An 18,146-nucleotide genomic window follows, 5' to 3' on the forward strand; every position below is an offset into this window, starting at 1 on the left:
GGCTATCTTTGGATGAGCATTGCCCTGTTGAAAAATGGCACTGCGATTCTATTACATGAGAGGTAATACATGAAGACAATAGACATCTGGGCATACCAGTGTACAGTTAAGAGTTCACTCGATCACTACCAGCTGCGACCTGAAGTCATGCCCCATGATTCCCCACAGAACTACAACTCATCACAGAGCACAATGAGACACATTTCATCAGCAGTTCTTGCTTCCCATTCTTGCCACCACTCAAGACACAGTCATTTGTATTATTGTGTTAATAGCACCCTACGCATGGGACTGTAATTCCCTATTTCAGCTGCCACTAGTCTGCGATCAATTGTATGGGATAGCTCAGAATGTTGTAGGGAGTCCATTACTTGTTTTTGGTGGCAGGTGTAGGAGTGAGCGGTTTATGTTGTGCTTGGTTCTTGATGATGAGCATGCCTGCCCTCATGTTCTCATACAGTTCACCATTGAGCCACTGTCACATCTGGATATGGCACAATTTGACCAGTCAGCTGAATGGAGATCCACAGTGAAGCCCCTTCCAAAAACTGTCAGATTCTGATAAAGCTGTCTCACATGAGTATGTGGCATCTCTGTGTCCTTCAGTTATCACTCAACATCTGATGCAAATCATGCCCCTTATATATCCTATCAGTCCTGGTAACAACACTGAACATGAACAACACTAATGCACTCTGGTGGCTGTTCAACCTATCACAGAGTATTGCAAATCTACTCATTTACATAGCCACCGACGGTGAGTATGCATACAAAGTTGCATTGACTTCAGAACCATGTCTTCTGGCTGCTTGACTTTTCATGTAAGATAGTGTATTATTTACACAACTTGCCAAAAATGTGAACTTATTTCATCTTTACAGTGTTTGGAAAGACATCACACTGAACAGTTCAAGTGACCAGTCTAAGTACAGGGTATGGGACTACCCCATCAAGGAGCAGTATGGGCATATCCTTCAAGCTATTGACCAGGCAGGGCCAGTGCCCAATGCATCTGTTGGCTTCCAAAAGGTATACCACCTAATAATACAGGGTATTGTTGGAACTTACTGCTAGACCAAACTGCATGCCAAACTGGGACACAAACCAGACCTCTGCTTGTTGTGTGCAATGCACCTACCAAGATATCCATGCACATGTCACAACCAATCGTCACTGCTTTATTTCTCAAGAATTATCAAAACAGTGCACATTGTATAGCAGAATGAAGGATTCATTCTAGAATGCAATTATTATGGAGAGTTTATATTAAAGTAAGTCTCAGAAATAAATTTCATAATAAAATGAGCCTTCAGTCATACAATATATGGATAGATATGGGTCTAACTACATACAAGAGTATATCTAAAAATGAAGATGATGTAACTTACCAAACGAAAGCATTGGTATATTGATAGACAAACAAACAAATACAAACACACACGCAAAATTCGAGCTTTCGCAACCTAAGGTTGCTTCATCAGGAAAGAGGGAAGGAGAGGGAAAGATAAAAGGATGTGGGTTTTAAGGGAGAGGGTAAGGAGTCATTCCAATCCTGGGAGCGGAAAGACTTACCTTTGGGGGAGAAAAGGACAGGTATACACTCGCACACACACACATATCCATCCGCACATAAACAGACACCAGCAGACATAAGTAAATGCAAAGAGTTTGGGCAGAGATGTCAGTCGAGGCGGAAGTACAGAGGCAAAGATGTTGTTGAATGACAGGTGAGGTATGAGTGGCAGCAACTTGAAATTAGCGGAGGTTGAGGCCTGGTGGGTAACGGGAAGAGAGGATATATTGAAGGGCAAGTTCCCATCTCCAGAGTTCTGATAGGTTGGTGTTAGTGGGAAGTATCCAGATAACCCGGACGGTGTAACACTGTACCAAGTTGTGCTGGCCATGCACCAAGGCATGTTTAGCCACAGGGTGATCCCCATTACCAAAAAACACTGTCTTCTTGTGTCCATTCATGCGAATGGACAGTAATGAGGATCACCCTGTGGCTAAACATGCCTTGGTGCACAGCCAGCACATCTTGGCACAGTGTTACACTGTTTGGGTTATCTGGATACTTCCCACTAACACCAACCTATCAGAACTCCGGAGATGGGAACTTGCCCTTCAATATATCCTCTCTTCCCGTTACCCACCAGGCCTCAACCTCCGCTAATTTCAAGTTGCCACCACTCATACCTCACCTGTCATTCAATAACATCTTTGCCTCCGTACTTCCATCTCGACTGACATCTCTGCCCAAACTCTTAGCCTTTGCATATGTCTGCTTGTGTCTGTATATTGGAATGACTCCTTACCCTCTCCCTTAAAACCCACATCCTTTCATCTTTCCCTCTCCTTCCCTCTTTCCTGATGAAGCAATCTTAGATTTCGAAAGCTCAAATTTTGTGTGTGTGTTTGTATTTGTTTGTGTGTCTATCAACATACCAATGCTTTCGTTTGGTAAGTTACATCATCTTCAATTTTAGATATATTTTTCCCACAGGGAATGTTTCCCTCTATTATATACATACATGAGTATATAGAGTAGACATCTGCGGTGACAGATTATACACAAAGAAGTTTTTTACACAAATTAACTAGAACAAAATAATTTAATTAGAAAAATTCACAGCCATAACATTTTTATAAATGTCATTGCTCTTGAGAACATGGTAAGGCATTCATTGTCAACAGCTTTACAGACTAATAGAAGAGTGAACTGTTTCTCATTAATATCCTACTGACAGACTTAAATTAATGATAGTAAATAGGAAACTTAATCAACAGAAAATAACTTAATAGTAGCTGCCACTTAATACTAAAGCATCAGTATTTTTTGAACCATTTGCATTCTTGTAGAGTACTTATTACCTGAATAAATGGATATGTGCTTGTATTAGTATTTAGCTTGTCACCAAATGTAAGTAACATAAAAGTTTGCATCTTAATGTGAAGAAATCATGAATCCCATCAAGGTTTTTCATAAAGTGTTCTATATTTTGGCTATATCCTTATCAGTATTGTGAATTAAGTACTGAAATATTACTCACAAGTAAAAAAAGATACCTACATACCACATACAAACACAGGAACAATCAAATCAAGTTTTGCCAGAATACAAAAAGAAAAATACTTTCAGTATGAAGTTCTTAGGAGAAAAAGACAAGGCACAGATTGAAAAACTTTTCCAAAATCATATACTGAGTTTTCAAATATCTGTTGTGCATCATATACAAAAGATGCGTAATAAGCTCAATGAAGATACAGTACAACACAAGAAACCTGAATTTAGTGGTACAAGGAAGGAAGAGTCATTCACACCAACAAGATAAAAGAGAAACAATGATGTGACAAATGATATCTGCATATTAAAAGCAACTTTAATATTCCTTCAGCAAAAGCAAGAAACTAATTGTATTAATTAATATCCATAGTTTCTCAATTAGCTGATGATAGACCATTTTCATTTCCTAATATTCATTCATATGTTCATAATCCATTCTTTATATCCTGTCACAAAGGAAAAGTTACTACAGTTCACAACTATGATACTGGTAACAGAAGTAAAACTAATTTTTTTGTAGACCCTGTATAGGGTTCAGAAAGCAGCTACCCATAGAGATCAGGCAGTAAATTAAAAATTTAAGGTGAATTAAGGGGTGTTATTTCTGTAATGCACAGAATATTAAAATTGGGGATGTAAATTTCCTGCAACTGTAATGTTTGTACTAAAGAGGTTTTGACCGTGGCAGTATACAGGCAGCTGATAGTGTTTCATGTAGTCACGTAAACACTTTGCGTTAGAAAGAAACAACTGCTGAAACTCGTAAGAAGTGGAACAATGGCATTAATCAGAGTAATTGCCTGGTAACCTGGAAGAATGACAGTTCATATAACTATCAATGCCAGCAGATCAGCACTAGTCATAATTTGTCATAGCTGTCTGCAGTGCCATCCTCTGATAGTTAACATACGACTTGCGACTCCATGTCCCCCATGGCCCTCCTTTATGATGGGATTCATGGAACATGATATGTGAATGAATGAACTCAAAACATTAAAATATTCTTTGCTATGTGATTATGATGACCGGACTTTTCCACTTTCATTAGGTCATTGACATATGAATAAACATTGTTGTGGAATTACCCAACCGACTTGTTAATTTATTACTGGAAAACCCATTTTTGAAACAATATATACCAACTGCAGAAAACCTTCACATTCTAGCATTTCAAGAGATTCAGCAGTAGTATTAAATGCTTGTACTAGATTGTTCTGTTTCTGGCATCCACATACTAATGTTATGATTACATCAACAAATTTCATATCTTGCAGACATTTTATAGCAAAAGTTGTATACATTTTTTTATCTTAGACACAATCACAAAAGTCATTTTTTTTCTTTAAATTAATTAGCTCTATAACTGTCATACTGCAACTTTATTGCTGTTAGCTGGTTCCACAAAAGGTTTCTGTTGTAGGTCATTGACCAGGAGGAAGGTAAGTTCGCATTCATTCATGATGCAGCTCAGATAAGGTATGAGGTGTCCAAAAACTGCAACCTGACTGAGGTTGGAGAGATGTTTGCTGAACAACCATATGCCATTGCAGTACAACAAGGAAGCCACTTGCAGGAAGAGATCAGCAGACAGTAAGTTCACTGTATATTGGCTACTCTCAGTAATTTACAGTGTATACTGCTGCTTTCTGTACATTCATAGATATGCAACTGTGTACCTTATATTTCTGTATTTGAAAGAAGAATAATATGACTGGATTTGGCTCAATCTTTAGAAAAAACTGTACTCTAATGTACCATGACCTTTCCTAAAATATCTTTTTTCATGTTTTACTCCCATTACCCACCAATACTCTTATTGTTTCAGCAAAAATAGATATAAATTGAGTAACACAGTATTTAAAAGATCTCTGTCTGACTGCCACCTTATATCAAATATTCTAAACCAAAGAAAAGTGGGTACATTTACATTACACTTTTCCTTCAGATCTGAAAATTTTCCTCTGCCTTGTGTTTTTTGGAGATTCAGTCTTAGCCTGTTTCTGGTAAACCACTCAGACACTTCTTTTGTAATATCTTTTGCAGATGCAGTAATATTTTCTTATTTATTTCCTTCAATCATTAGATTGGTGTCATATGAAAACAGTACTGGTTCAGAATCCCTGATGTGTAGTGGAAAATCATTAATGTATACCAAAAACAGAAACAGCCCTGTGGAATACCATAACTTAGTCCACATTGTTCTTAAAGGTGTACCTGGAGTTTATTTCATTCCATATACTTAATTTCAATTACCTAAGAGTGATATTCCAAAAATGATTTAATTCGCTAATTTGGCAGACATCTTACAACATACTGTTCAAGCTTTCTGAGGAGCACAGAATGATTAGTCACATGAAAAGCTTTTTTAAGTCCAAGAATAAACCTTAGATTTTTCTGTGATTGTCCACTGTATTTAAGATAGTTTATGAGGTTGAAAATGACTGTTTCAGTTGACCTCTGTGGTCTGGAGCCCTGTTGACATCAAGAAATAATATTATTCTTGTTGAAGAACGTAGTTAGTTGTGAAAAGAGCACTTTTTCAATCATTTTTGAAAACCTTGACAGTAGTGACACAGGCCTATAGTTACCCATACATTGCCAATCACCTTTTATATACAGGGGTATTACTTTTGCCATTTTCAGTTGCTGTGGGAAGACATCACGTGATAAGGATGAATTGCATATGTCTAATAAAGGAGCCAGTATGTGTCTTTCTGTTATTTTTATAATATAATCTGCAGTATCATCAATACCAGTTTAATAATTACTCTTCAGTGAATTAATGGTATTTAGGAACTGTCTTGGGCCTACTGGACTGAAGATCATGGATATATTATTTATTTCAGTAGATGAAAGTTCTTTCATTGTTGTATTAGGTGGATTACCAAATTTTTCCATCACTAATTTTCCAGCAACTGTTGCATAATAAGAATCAAAGTTGTTTGCAGTTGCCCTAGGGTCAGTGACATTATTGCCATTGTGCGACATCGCAATATTTTTGTGAGTTGTCTTCTTCCCCGTAAGATGATGTACATCTTCCCACATGGACTTAGTTTTATTGGATGACTTGATAATGCATTTGTCATTTTCCATAATTTTTGCCTATTTTGTGACCCATTTCAAAACTAACTTGTATTTTTTGAAATAACTAAGAAATTCTGAACTGCTGTCAGTTTTTCAGTGCAGAAAAAGTTTCTGCTTCCTTTTACACAATACTCTAATGTCTGATGTAATCCAGTTTTTGAATCTGTCTGTGCTTCTGGATATCACTTTCCTTTGTGGAAAAGCTGTCTCAAACATATGACTGAAAATATTTTTAAAAAATTTGCATCTTGTCATTGGTAATAGAGGTATCGTATACTTCTCTCCAAGATTGTTTGCTGATAAGACACTGGAAGTGTTCAATATTTATCTGACTATAAATCCTTTAGTGGATAATATTTGGTACACTGGTCAAAATGTGGTTTACAGGTATGGTTAGTAATTGTCAAAGGTGGTCACTATAGTCAGTATCAAAGTTTTCTGATGTACACTTGTCCATGTTTACACATACCAAATCAAAGAGAGTGACACTAGTTTTTGTTACATATATTGGAGAGCTAACAGTCAAGCACTAAAATCATATAGGTATGTTAAACAAAAGGCTGCTACTACCTGCATAGAGGAAGCAGACAGACAGATTTAAAAGTAGACTGTAGGATTTTTTTAGTAAGTTCTTGAAATTCTTTTTTTCCCTATTTTGTGTCCTTATTTACATAAGAGGTGCACTGAAAAGCTTTGTTCCAGAAACGAGGCAGAAAATGGAGTTTGTTTAGTTAATTTACAATGTTTCACCAAGAGCCTATAGTTGATTCAATTAAAATTAAACTGATAGGAAATCTGCATTAGAGCCCAGGTGATGGCTCATATTTTCAATTACTACTTTAGGATTGAATACTAATAATTGTATACTGGGGCTGAGATGCAAAAGTGATCACTTTTAGACATGTAAACAATCACTTTTACACATGTACTAGATGCATTTTCTGACAAATACTTTGCTCAGGAAGAAAAGATAATTGGTAGGTTGGTCAAAGAATGAAAAATCTAGGTTTACTTGGGGCACTTGATCTCAAACACGTATGACTGCAAAATATGAATGTACAAGTCCATGGGGCATATTTATGAGAATTTCTGTCAGTATATCATTACTAAAGATATTTGATGAATTAAACAAGGTCATGTGACATACTGATGAGGAAGTCAGTCATTATTTCATTGTTATATATTTTTGATGAATTATATAAACCTCAAATTTTTTTAAAAAGTAACAGTTGGGTAAGAAAGTGCTTGTCTTCTACCAGCAGATTTCTTTATCCTACTGTCATTATCTGTAAAATGAGTAAGCTATCAAAACGCTATTCATATTCCATCTTTAATTTCCTTTTGCTACTATTATTACAAATTTAGTTATCAACTAAATCCTCCACTTAATTTTTATAGCAGACTCTTATTACAGCTAAAATTTAATAAATTAATATCAGATAATACTAATAATAATTTTCTGATTCTTTCAGAATTCTTGATCTCCAGAAAGATCGCTATTTTGAATCATTAACTGCAAAATTCTGGAATAATTCTGCAAAAGGGACATGTCCAAACTCTGATGACAGTGAAGGAATCACCCTGGAAAGTTTGGGCAAGTATCACAAGAAATCCTTTATGCACATGTAAATTTAAATGTGATAAACTTCCTACAACACCTTTAACATGTGAAAGTTAAAATATATGAAAAATGAATTTATTTGTGAATGTTCCATACATAAATTCTTGAATTGCATCTGGAGTTTCATTCATTCATTTACACATCATGTCAGTAAAGCCCATCAAATTCCATCATGAAGGAGAGGATCCAGGAATTTTAGTAATGACTAAGTCAGTGGTCAAAGTACTATGTGCAAAAATGTAACTGTTTTCACTGAAACCACGAAAACATACCATTAGTCTATTTCTGTGGACTCTGTTAATAATATATTATGACTATACATGGTGATTCAGGAAGAATGTCACATAATTTGTGAGGTGATTGTACATGTGAAAATAAAGTGAAAAAGTACTTTGAAAAAATGTCCAATTGTCAGCCGTTACAGAACTGGAATGGGTTGAAGACTACACACATCCATGAATGAATATGAAGACATGTGTGAATATTACTTACTGAAATGCTGTGTAGGCACTATGGTGGGCAGGATAATAGCAGGACAGATGACTGACACACCCTACAAGAGGTGCAGGAGCTCTGTGTTGTTGCACCAAGGCAACAGCTGCAGGTGTACCCAGTGTGCAATCCTGGGTTGGATCAGTGAGCAGTTGTGAGGCCATGTGCATGTCATGCTGGAGTGATGTGTCTGTAATACCAACATGCCACATGTGTTCACCCATTCAGAATACACAGACATGATGTTTGTATACTGGTCCGTAATGACAGTGTTCATGCAGCTGTGATGGAATACTAGAGACATTTCCCTGATTGATGAACCCCCTGTGCTGCCAGGATATTTCCCAGGGTTTTTCAAACATTATGTGAATCCAGAATACTATCCATTATACATGTAATGTCAGAATGTGAGGCCATCCAGTCAGTTGAGGAAAGGGAAGACATTACTGAATTGGTACAAAGGAGTCCCACAACCAGTACATGGCACATTAGCCATCAGCCTGATATTCTATAAAAGCGAGTGTGGTGTACGTTACGTTCCAAGGGCTTGTACCAATTCCATGGGCAGCCTATGCAACATCTGCAGCCAGGTGACTGATTAAGCAGACAACAATTTTGTGAATGGTTGACTGTACAGAGAGACATTGAGCAATGCTCTTTATTTACAGATGAGTCTACATTTACACCAATGGTATCATAAACACCCGCAGTTCTCATACATGGGTGATAAAGAACCCATATGACATGGGGGAAATAATGTTCCAAGTTAAGTTCTCAGTGACTGTCTCATGTGGTATGGTGATAATTAAAGGAGGATGTGTATGCTATGTAGGCAGATACAAGGAAAAACTTTTTGCTTGCATCACCAGTGCTGTTGACCACATTAAAGCCAGTCGAGATGATGTTTTATGCACAATACAACACACCCTCCATTGGGCCAACAAGCGCATTGAGATGGGTGGGAGATTTTTTGAACACCTCTTGTAGGATGGATCAGTCATCTGCCCCACCATTATTCTGTTCACCAGAGTGCCTACACAGCATTTTGGTAAGTAATGTTTCAGCTGGTGGAATTCGTATGAGTCAGCCACGTTGCTTCTGAGGAACTGCCTTTCTCCTCTGGCACTCTCAACAGTGTGACACATAGTGACAGACACTCCTAAATAAACCTGGTCAGAAAAATGTCTTGCGGATCCTATCATATGTCTTAATAAATCCAAAATGTTTGGCCTCAGGTGTGTCATGGAATTTCTGTAGAACATCTAAGTGCATATGTTTAGGAATCACTGGTAGCCACCTCTTTCCAAATGGATCAAAGTTTTTCTTGCAAATTAATCCATTAACTACCTGTTCTTTCCCATGCTCTGACCAATTTAAGACAATCATAATTTGAGATATCTTGGCATCATTCTTCTGCTCAGCAGGGAGATCCTGGAGTGCAGTGAGACAGTCACTATCTTCATCAAAGTCTTGATGGTCTTGCATAGGGTTTCTTGAGAGATAGTCGGCAACTTGATGTTTTCTTCCACTCTTGTACACTATGGTAATGTTATACTCTTGCAGACGTAGTGCCAACCTCGCAAGTCATCCTGTTGAATCCTTAAGACCTGTCAACCAACAAAGTTAATGATGGTCTGTAACAACTGTGAATGGCCTTCCATAGAGATACTGCCGAAATTTGCACATGGCTCAGATCACAGCAAGACATTGTCTTTCTGTAGTTGAGTAGTTTCTCTCGGATTTTGAAAGGGTCCTAGAAGCATAGGCTACAACCTTCTCTTTTCCATTCAAAATTTGCAACAGAACAGCACCAATCCCATACCCACTGGCATCTGTGTGTAGTTCTGCACATGCTCTCTCATCATACAGACCAAGTACAGGATCAGTCATCAGAGCTTTTCACAGCACGTCAAAAGAATCTTGTTGAGCACCACCCCAGATAATTTTAGCATCGGCTTTTAACAACTCATGGAGTGGCCTGGCTTTGATACAAAAGTCTTTGATAAAACAATGGTAATAACATAATCTGAGGAAGCTTCTCACAGCTCTAATACTTTTAGAAATAGGAAATTCCGTTATAGATCTCACCTTTTCTGGGTCTGGCCGTAAACTTTCGTGTGACACAAGGCGTCCGAGTGTTTTGATTTCTTTTTTTCCAAAGAGACACTATCTTGGATTAAGTTTCAGTCCACTTTGTTGGAGACACTTAAGAACGGTCCTCAGTCTTTTTACATGTTCATCAAATGTCTCTGAGAACGCTATAATGTCATCTAAATAACAAAGACACATCGTCCACTTCAGGTATTATCCATCATCTGTTCAAAAGTTGCTGGTCCATTACACAAACCAAATGGCATTAGCTTAAACTCAGACAGGCCCCAGGGGTGATGAATGCAGTTTTCTCATGATCAGCCTCATCTACTTCAATTTGCCAGTATCACAAGTACATGTCCATGGTTGAGAAAAACTTAGCCCCCTTCAGACAATTTAGTGTATCATCAATTCATGGAAGGGGGTAAATGTCCTTTTTAGTTATCTTATTAAACTTCCAGTGATCAACACAAAAGTGCCAACTGCTATTCTTCTTCCTGATGAGAACTACTGGTGATGACCATGGGCTCTGCGATGGCTGAATGATGTCATTCTTCATTGTTTTCTCTACCTCGTCACAAATTATTCAACATTCCATTGCTGACACACGGTATGCTCTCTGGCTTATTGGTTTGTGGTCTCCAGTGCCAATCTGGTGCTTTACTGTCAATTTGTCTAATTTGCTCTTCAACTGTGGATCAAAGCATTCAGAGAACTCTTGAAGAGTGGCAAGTAGCTTCTTCTGTTGTTCCTTAGGCAGATCTGGTGATAGTCGAGCTAGAAGATCTTGTCTCATAGTGGTAGCACCAATTTTGCCCACAGACTCAGTGTGGGAGGTTTCTATGATGCTCAGCTGTTTGGCAATTAATGGTTCAGTGTTTCCTATGCACATGCATCTTGGAAGGTTCTGCGGTTCTCGACGACAGTTAATGATCCACAATTCACCAAATCCATTCTTATACGAGACAAAAGAGGCTGGGATGACCAAGTTATTCTTCAGTGGTATGCTTCTCTTACATTCCACTACAAAATCCATAGGTTGATGCATGACAGTTACCTTTCTAGCACTGACTGCAGGAATAATCACTTCATCCAGCACACCCTAGTCTCCACACACTCAGATGCACATCTTCCTGTCCACAGTATCTCTTCTCGTCTAGCTTAATTTTGCACTTACATGGATTCAAAATCATCCCCTTGCACCTTCGCACAACTTTTATACTGACCATACACGCTGTTGAAAGAACACTGGAAATCCTGAATGTGTACCACGTTTGGTCTGTTGGCCACAGCACTTTTAGTGTCCTCAGTGTCACTACAATGATTGTCTTTTAAAGCACGTTTAATTTTCAGAAACAGAAAAATGTCTGCAGGTGTCAAATCAGACAAAAAGGCTAATTTTTCAAGCATACATTTCTGTTTTCATGTTAAAAACTGTTTCATGGTTGGTGCACACTGAGTCAGTGAAATGTCATGCAGAAGAACCCAACTCTAGCACTTGAACAGATGTGGCCCAAAATGATAAATGTGGGCAAAGAGATGTTGCATAGCTCCTAAGTAGTAATGTCCAGTCACTGTTATACCCTCAGAGACAAAGTCACGATAGATCACTCTAGAAGCATCAAAAAATAATAGTAATTGTCTTGATGGATGATTTCTGCAACCTGAATTTCTTCTGCCTCAGTGACTATGTTCCATACTCTGACATTTTCTCTCTGGGTCAAAGTGAAAACACCAACTTCCATCCCTAGCTATAATTTGTTTCAACAAATTAGGATCCTTATTAACTGTGGTAATGAAACAGACACTTGGCACTTAGTGCTCTATTGGCTCTTGTGTTATCAAAAATGGCACAAAATGGCAAAAAATCTTTATCTTGTGTGAATCTCTCTCTGAAATGGACCTAGCTAATTCCTAATGACACCAAGTTTCACTGTAAGCTTTCTGGTGGTAATTTGTCTATCACTGGTAACAATTTCCTGGCGTGTGTTTCATCTTCTGAAGATTCACTTCCATTTTTAAATGTTGAAAACCTTGCTGGTGCATGGCTAAGACAAACATTCCTGTGAACAAGTTTCATATCTTTGTAAGCTTCTGACGCTGGTTTTCCTAATTTATAGAACAATTTTATTACTGCTCATTGGCCCATGATATTACATTTGACTGCCCCTACTTGCACTTTACCACCTGCTGCGCATGCAATGGCTGTGTCACAATCAAAGTACTTCACACATCAAAAACATCACGAATAAATGGCATAGCACACAAAACACACACTTGAAAAATGGGGATCATTTCCTGAAATGCATCATACAAAATATAACGAAAATGAAATCATGACTGGCAGCAGAAAAAGTCATTTTACAAACAAACCAAATGTTTTTAGTCTCAAGATTTCACCAGACAGTTTTAATGGATAAAATGAAAATAACACTGGTTTATAATGAGACCTTATAATAATAAAAAAATTATGATATACATCTGCCACTGATGTCACAAATATGTATAGTCGCATCCCTCTCTTCTCTTTTCCCTTTCTTCTATGGCACATTATATTGAACATTTTATCGTTATCATAATATTTAATACTTTTTCATTGCTATTCTTGCTTCTTTGCTACAGGTGGTGTTTTCATAGCAACCTTATTTGGACTTGCACTGGCTATGATAACTCTTGCTGGAGAAATATTTTACTACAAGAGGAAAAAGCTGACAACAGTTAATGTGACATCAGCATCAGCAAAAATTCCCAAAAAACAAGTGACAATAGGGAAAGAATTCCGGCCGGTAATGGAAAAGACTGCACCTCGAGTTTCATATATCTCAGTTTTCCCAAGAAATCAGCTATATTAACATTATTATTCAGTAATGCGGTACCACTTAAGAACCAACATGTAAATAATAGTGAATGATTATATAGTATCAAGACTTCTGCTCATGGATTGTTAGCTTCTCTTTGTATTTGGGTATTGTACTGCAAAAAGTTTTCTTTTTGTAAATAGGAAATTTTCAGACCAAAAAAAATCATCATCTCATAAGCATTTTGTCTAAAGCATCTCATTATTGTTATTCTTTAATTGTCACTTTCATTTTTTCAAATGTAATATTAATTATGGATCATACATTTATCTTCTTTACTGAAAACAAAATAAAATTTTATTTTAATTGTTATGGTTTGTAAATAAATAACTGGTAACAGTATCAGTCCCATTTTATAACACAAGAAGCAAAAATATGTTCACATTGTAAATTTATGTCTAAAAATATATGTCATGAAAAGTGAAACTGTTGCAGACATTCCATGTGAGACAAACGGAATTCATGTTCTGAAGTTCAATGTGTGATGTCCAAATCTCATAGTATATGTATAAGTGAGGTTGTGAGTAAGTGATATTGCAGTGGAGTGTAGTATAATACAGGCAACAGTACTTCACCTGGGGACACAAGGGCAAAGGCACAAAAGAAAATAAACACTAGTTTCAGAAACAAATAATGGAAACTCCACTTTGGAATATCAACAATATTAGGCAAAGGACAGGTTGCTACTTATCATAAAGATGGCACATTGAGTTCAAGACAGGCACTATAGTTAGTCATGAATGATGACAGTCGAGTTTTAAGCTTGTTCTGTGCATCTTTTTCGCGTGTTTTCTGACAGCCAGTGAGCATTCAGTAGTATACTGAGCATTCTGCTGTGAAAGTTGTAAGCAATGCAAACATAATACACAATTGTAGCAAGTTATTTAGTGAATTTTTATTCCATTTGTTGTGATTCGTCATGGCTGATGGTGGAGTGAGCAACAAACTTTACAGAAGCAAGCGATAGATATAATTTGTTGGATACATGCTTTTGTCATGTGCAAAGCACTTGTATGAGAGTACTACAACTGTCACTCTGAACCAGCAACAATACAATCCCCATTCTTGTCTCAACCTGCGCATACTGCCATCGTTCACAAATCAGTCCATAGTTACAGAAACAAATTTGTTTAAGACCCAAAGGAGCTACAGACATTGGCTGCATGTTGGCACTGATTGAAATCAATGGGGAAAGTTGAAAATTTGTGCTGGGTCAGTATTCAAACCTGGGTCTCCTCTTTACTAGGCAGATGCTTTGACCACTATGCCACCTGGCCACAGCAGTCACTGCTACTACACAGACTACCCTAGCATGCCTCCCGTCACACCCAAATTTTTATCTTATCCACACACTACTAATGTAGTGACCCTTGCTCATTATTCTCATTACTTATGTCATTTTGCCAGTTCCCATAAGAGTTCAAGACTGGTGTGCATCTGCAATGGGGAGATTATTGGCCATCTTGCCTTAATTATATTTAATTATGTGATGTCTGTTCTTTTGGACACAGTTGCAGTGACCACTGAGTCCGGATGGTTTAGTGGTCAGTTCATCTGCCTAGTAAGCAGGAGACCCAGGGTTGAATCCTGGTCTGGCACAAATTTTCAACTGTCCCCATTGATTTCAATCAATACCCACTTGCAGTCAATGTATTCAATTCCTTTTTGTCTTAATTCATAATTCAAAATTTTAGTTTGTCTTGTATCAAGCAAGCTGGGATCTTTTTACTTCCTCTCTTGTTTTGCCATCTGCCTCCTTAAATTCATTTTATTTTCATTTTTGCCTAATTACCTTTAACATGTATGTATATAATCTGCATTTCCATAAAAGAGAAAGCTTGGCGCTCAATCTTAAAGAATATAGCACCAGATCTAATTTTGTGCTTGGTTTTGTGCATGTAATCAATTTCCTAATTTATTTTGATCAGTCCTAGTTATTATCTTTTGTTATATGGTGAAGTCAGTAATTTTTTCGTGACTTAGATTCTATTGTCGACTTATAAACAAATATACATCCTGTACTATTTATAAACATTTGGAAGAAGAACTACTAGGATTCTTAAAGTATTTTTTTGGCTCTATTCAAAAACATGTTAGCAAAGCCAGACCTTAATTAATTCCAAAATAACTACCAGGCTTGTCAAAAGCATTGTTTGTATAACTATATCTGTCAATTTCATTATTTAAACAAATAATTCAGCCTCACCTTTGTGGTAGAAGAAACTGTTAAAAAGAAAGATTTTTTTGATGGATTCAGTTATTTGAATGAGTTACGTTGTAACTGTAATTTCTGTAAATTAAACATCTAACAATGTGTAGTTTCAGTACCTATTATTGTGAGGATATATAAAGGCCTGATTTTTGGTCCCGAGACAGTCAGTCCACGGCCAGTTTCCATATGGGAAGTCTGTATGGGTTAGAGTATAAATAATGCAATAACTTAACTGTGGAATTAGTGTACCACAAATAGGCTGTGTGTCAAGACAGTGCAGTGTCTGTTCAATTTATTTGAGAAATAGTGTCACACACATTTTATTAATCTGAAAGAACTATGAACTGTGTGGTTAGGTGTTTACTGCTCATAGATGTTCAATAACAAACTATTGTAGCAGTATGCTGGCATTTGCCAGCAATCTATTAATGAGGCTTAACCTTTACCAACTGTAAACTAGCCATACAAGTCAGTGTTGACCTTCCATCACCCATTTTTCAGTCAGTATAACAATATCGTATGTCAATAATGAGGACTATCAACGAAGAAGTAAAGCAGGTGAACGTCACAGTCTGACAAACCTGTAGCCCCTTTTGATGACAGACAAAGAGGCCCATTGTTCTGGAAGGTAGCATTTGTGAATCTTCATTATGAAAATGGCGGAGACACAAACAAATGCACAGCACATCACAAATGAAATAACACATTTATTTTTGCATATATGCAGAATGTCTTTTACAATACATCATAACAAGAAGTTCACAAGAAGGACAGTTCTCATCACTGACTGCCCCTCCCCCACCACTGGTCCTTTACCCCACCCTCCATTAACATCTGATGAGTTTTCAACCTCAGGTTGTCAGTTGCCTTCGTCAGACAGTCAGTGACATTCCTTTCACTTGCTACTTATTACCAAAGCTCACTTGTTGCCTCCCACATTCTGTTGCATGAAGAAAATCTTTAGTTTCATATGCTTGGATTTTCCCAGAGCCTCATGATTTTCAGCAAATTTCTTTGCATCTTGACTATCTACGAAAATTTTTGTATGATGTGACCAAAAACAAACTTCACCAATCTCAATGAGAAAAGCGTTCATCCTCTTTGCTTCTCTTACATATCCACTCATTACAAACCACCTCTGCTTCAACATTACTTAGTGGAACAGTTCACTGTTTTCTTCTGCCCCTGCTTACAGCCACAGTCCCAAAAACTATTAAATGTCCCCTAAAGGATATGCAGTAATTTGGATTAGTGCCCCGGTCTGCCTTGGTATACATTTTGATTTTCGTATCAGCCTTGCAGAAAGCAATCTCCTCATTTATTGCACCTTGCTAATAATTTAGTGTATCCCTGGTGACATGCCAGTGCTCCTTACTCTCAGTCTACTGAACTGGCTTATATGTGACTGAGTATGCTGAATCTGGCCTTGTACCCATTGTCAACTACAGAAGACTTCCAATTACGGTTCTGTGTTTTGATGCATCCTGTTTGCTGATCTTGTCTTTATTGTTGGGCTTTGTAGCTATATATTTTTGACAGGTTTGCCATTTCCCATTTGGAATTTTTTTAAAATTTCTTTTGCATATGCTGTTTGGTACAAAATCAGAGTTCCACCTTATAACGAATTGACTGTACATGTTGTGCTGCTCCAAGGTATCTTACTTCAAATTCAGTACTCATTACATTTTTCATTTTCTTTATTTCTCTTTTCTCACCATAAACATTATATCATCCACATACACAGTTACTATGAGCTCACACTGTAGATCATTATAAAAACATGGTATTCAGCTGATCATATATCCCTGTTTTGGACAGGAATATGTGGAGTGTCTCATTCCATCTTCTGTCGCTGATGCAACCCATAGAGGCACTTTTCAACTCTGCAGATCCAATCACCATTATCCAATTCCTCTTGATTTGGTAAGCCATTGAACTTTCTTTGTAGTTTGTCAATGGCATCTATGAAATCAATGGGTGTTCCCATAAACTTTATCTTTTATTTCAGCCATCAAATCTTCTGCAACTATATCAAAATGATCTCATTCAACTGCTATTCCCGAAGTGCTCATACAGTTTTCATGCTTACAGCTAGAGTGTAAGACTTGTCAAAATCAATTCCTAGTGTGTGCTCATTGCCTGACGCTATCACTTGTTCTCTGTGTCTAGTAATTCTTCCATTTCCATCACATTTCTGTCTGAAAACTGGTTTTGTTCATATTGTCTTTGTGGTTTTAGTACATGGTTCAAGTGTCCAGGATCAGTTTGACATCAGGTTTACCGATTCTTCTGATATTGCTTCTTGTCATTTGTTTACATCATCAGCTGATGTGGCTTCCTGCATGATTTGTGGGTCTTTTTCACTTGTTGTATTCTCCTTTTCAATAGTACACATCTTCTTCTTTTCATTTGTACTGTAGTCTATCGACCATTTTGGTGGTTTGGCTTGTCATGCAGAATGAGAATGTTCTGTAGTTTTTGCTTATTGTGGCTCTTGTATTTCTCAGTTACTTTCATCTGTTGTGGAGTAATCATTCTCAGCACTCTCATCCTCCCCTCCAGTCTCCTTTCCTACGTCAATATATTTGAAAGCCATGAATGTTACCAAATCGTTTTGTACAATGTCAGGTTCTTCTCCTGTTTCCATAACATCTATCACTTTTGTAATACCTTTGATCAATTTTGCTGGAAAGATAGTCTCATCTTATACAATATCTTTGTCAA

General features: G+C 37.2%; 1 protein-coding gene across 1 annotated transcript in view; it reads left to right on the forward strand.

The window, feature by feature from the left end:
• Positions 1 to 13,522, forward strand: part of LOC126315899 (ionotropic receptor 25a) — a 208,827-nt gene extending 195,305 nt beyond the window's left edge. The window contains exons 14-17 of the mRNA XM_049992710.1: positions 882 to 1,029; positions 4,485 to 4,654; positions 7,621 to 7,742; positions 12,975 to 13,522. Coding sequence (XP_049848667.1) covers positions 882 to 1,029; positions 4,485 to 4,654; positions 7,621 to 7,742; positions 12,975 to 13,204 — 670 coding nt within the window. The 3' untranslated portion in view covers positions 13,205 to 13,522. The remainder of the gene's footprint in view (positions 1 to 881; positions 1,030 to 4,484; positions 4,655 to 7,620; positions 7,743 to 12,974) is intronic.
• The last annotated feature ends 4,624 nt before the right edge of the window (positions 13,523 to 18,146 follow it).

Source organism: Schistocerca gregaria, chromosome 1 (genome assembly GCF_023897955.1).
Source record: "Schistocerca gregaria isolate iqSchGreg1 chromosome 1, iqSchGreg1.2, whole genome shotgun sequence".
In the NCBI taxonomy this organism is placed as follows: domain Eukaryota; kingdom Metazoa; phylum Arthropoda; class Insecta; order Orthoptera; family Acrididae; genus Schistocerca; species Schistocerca gregaria.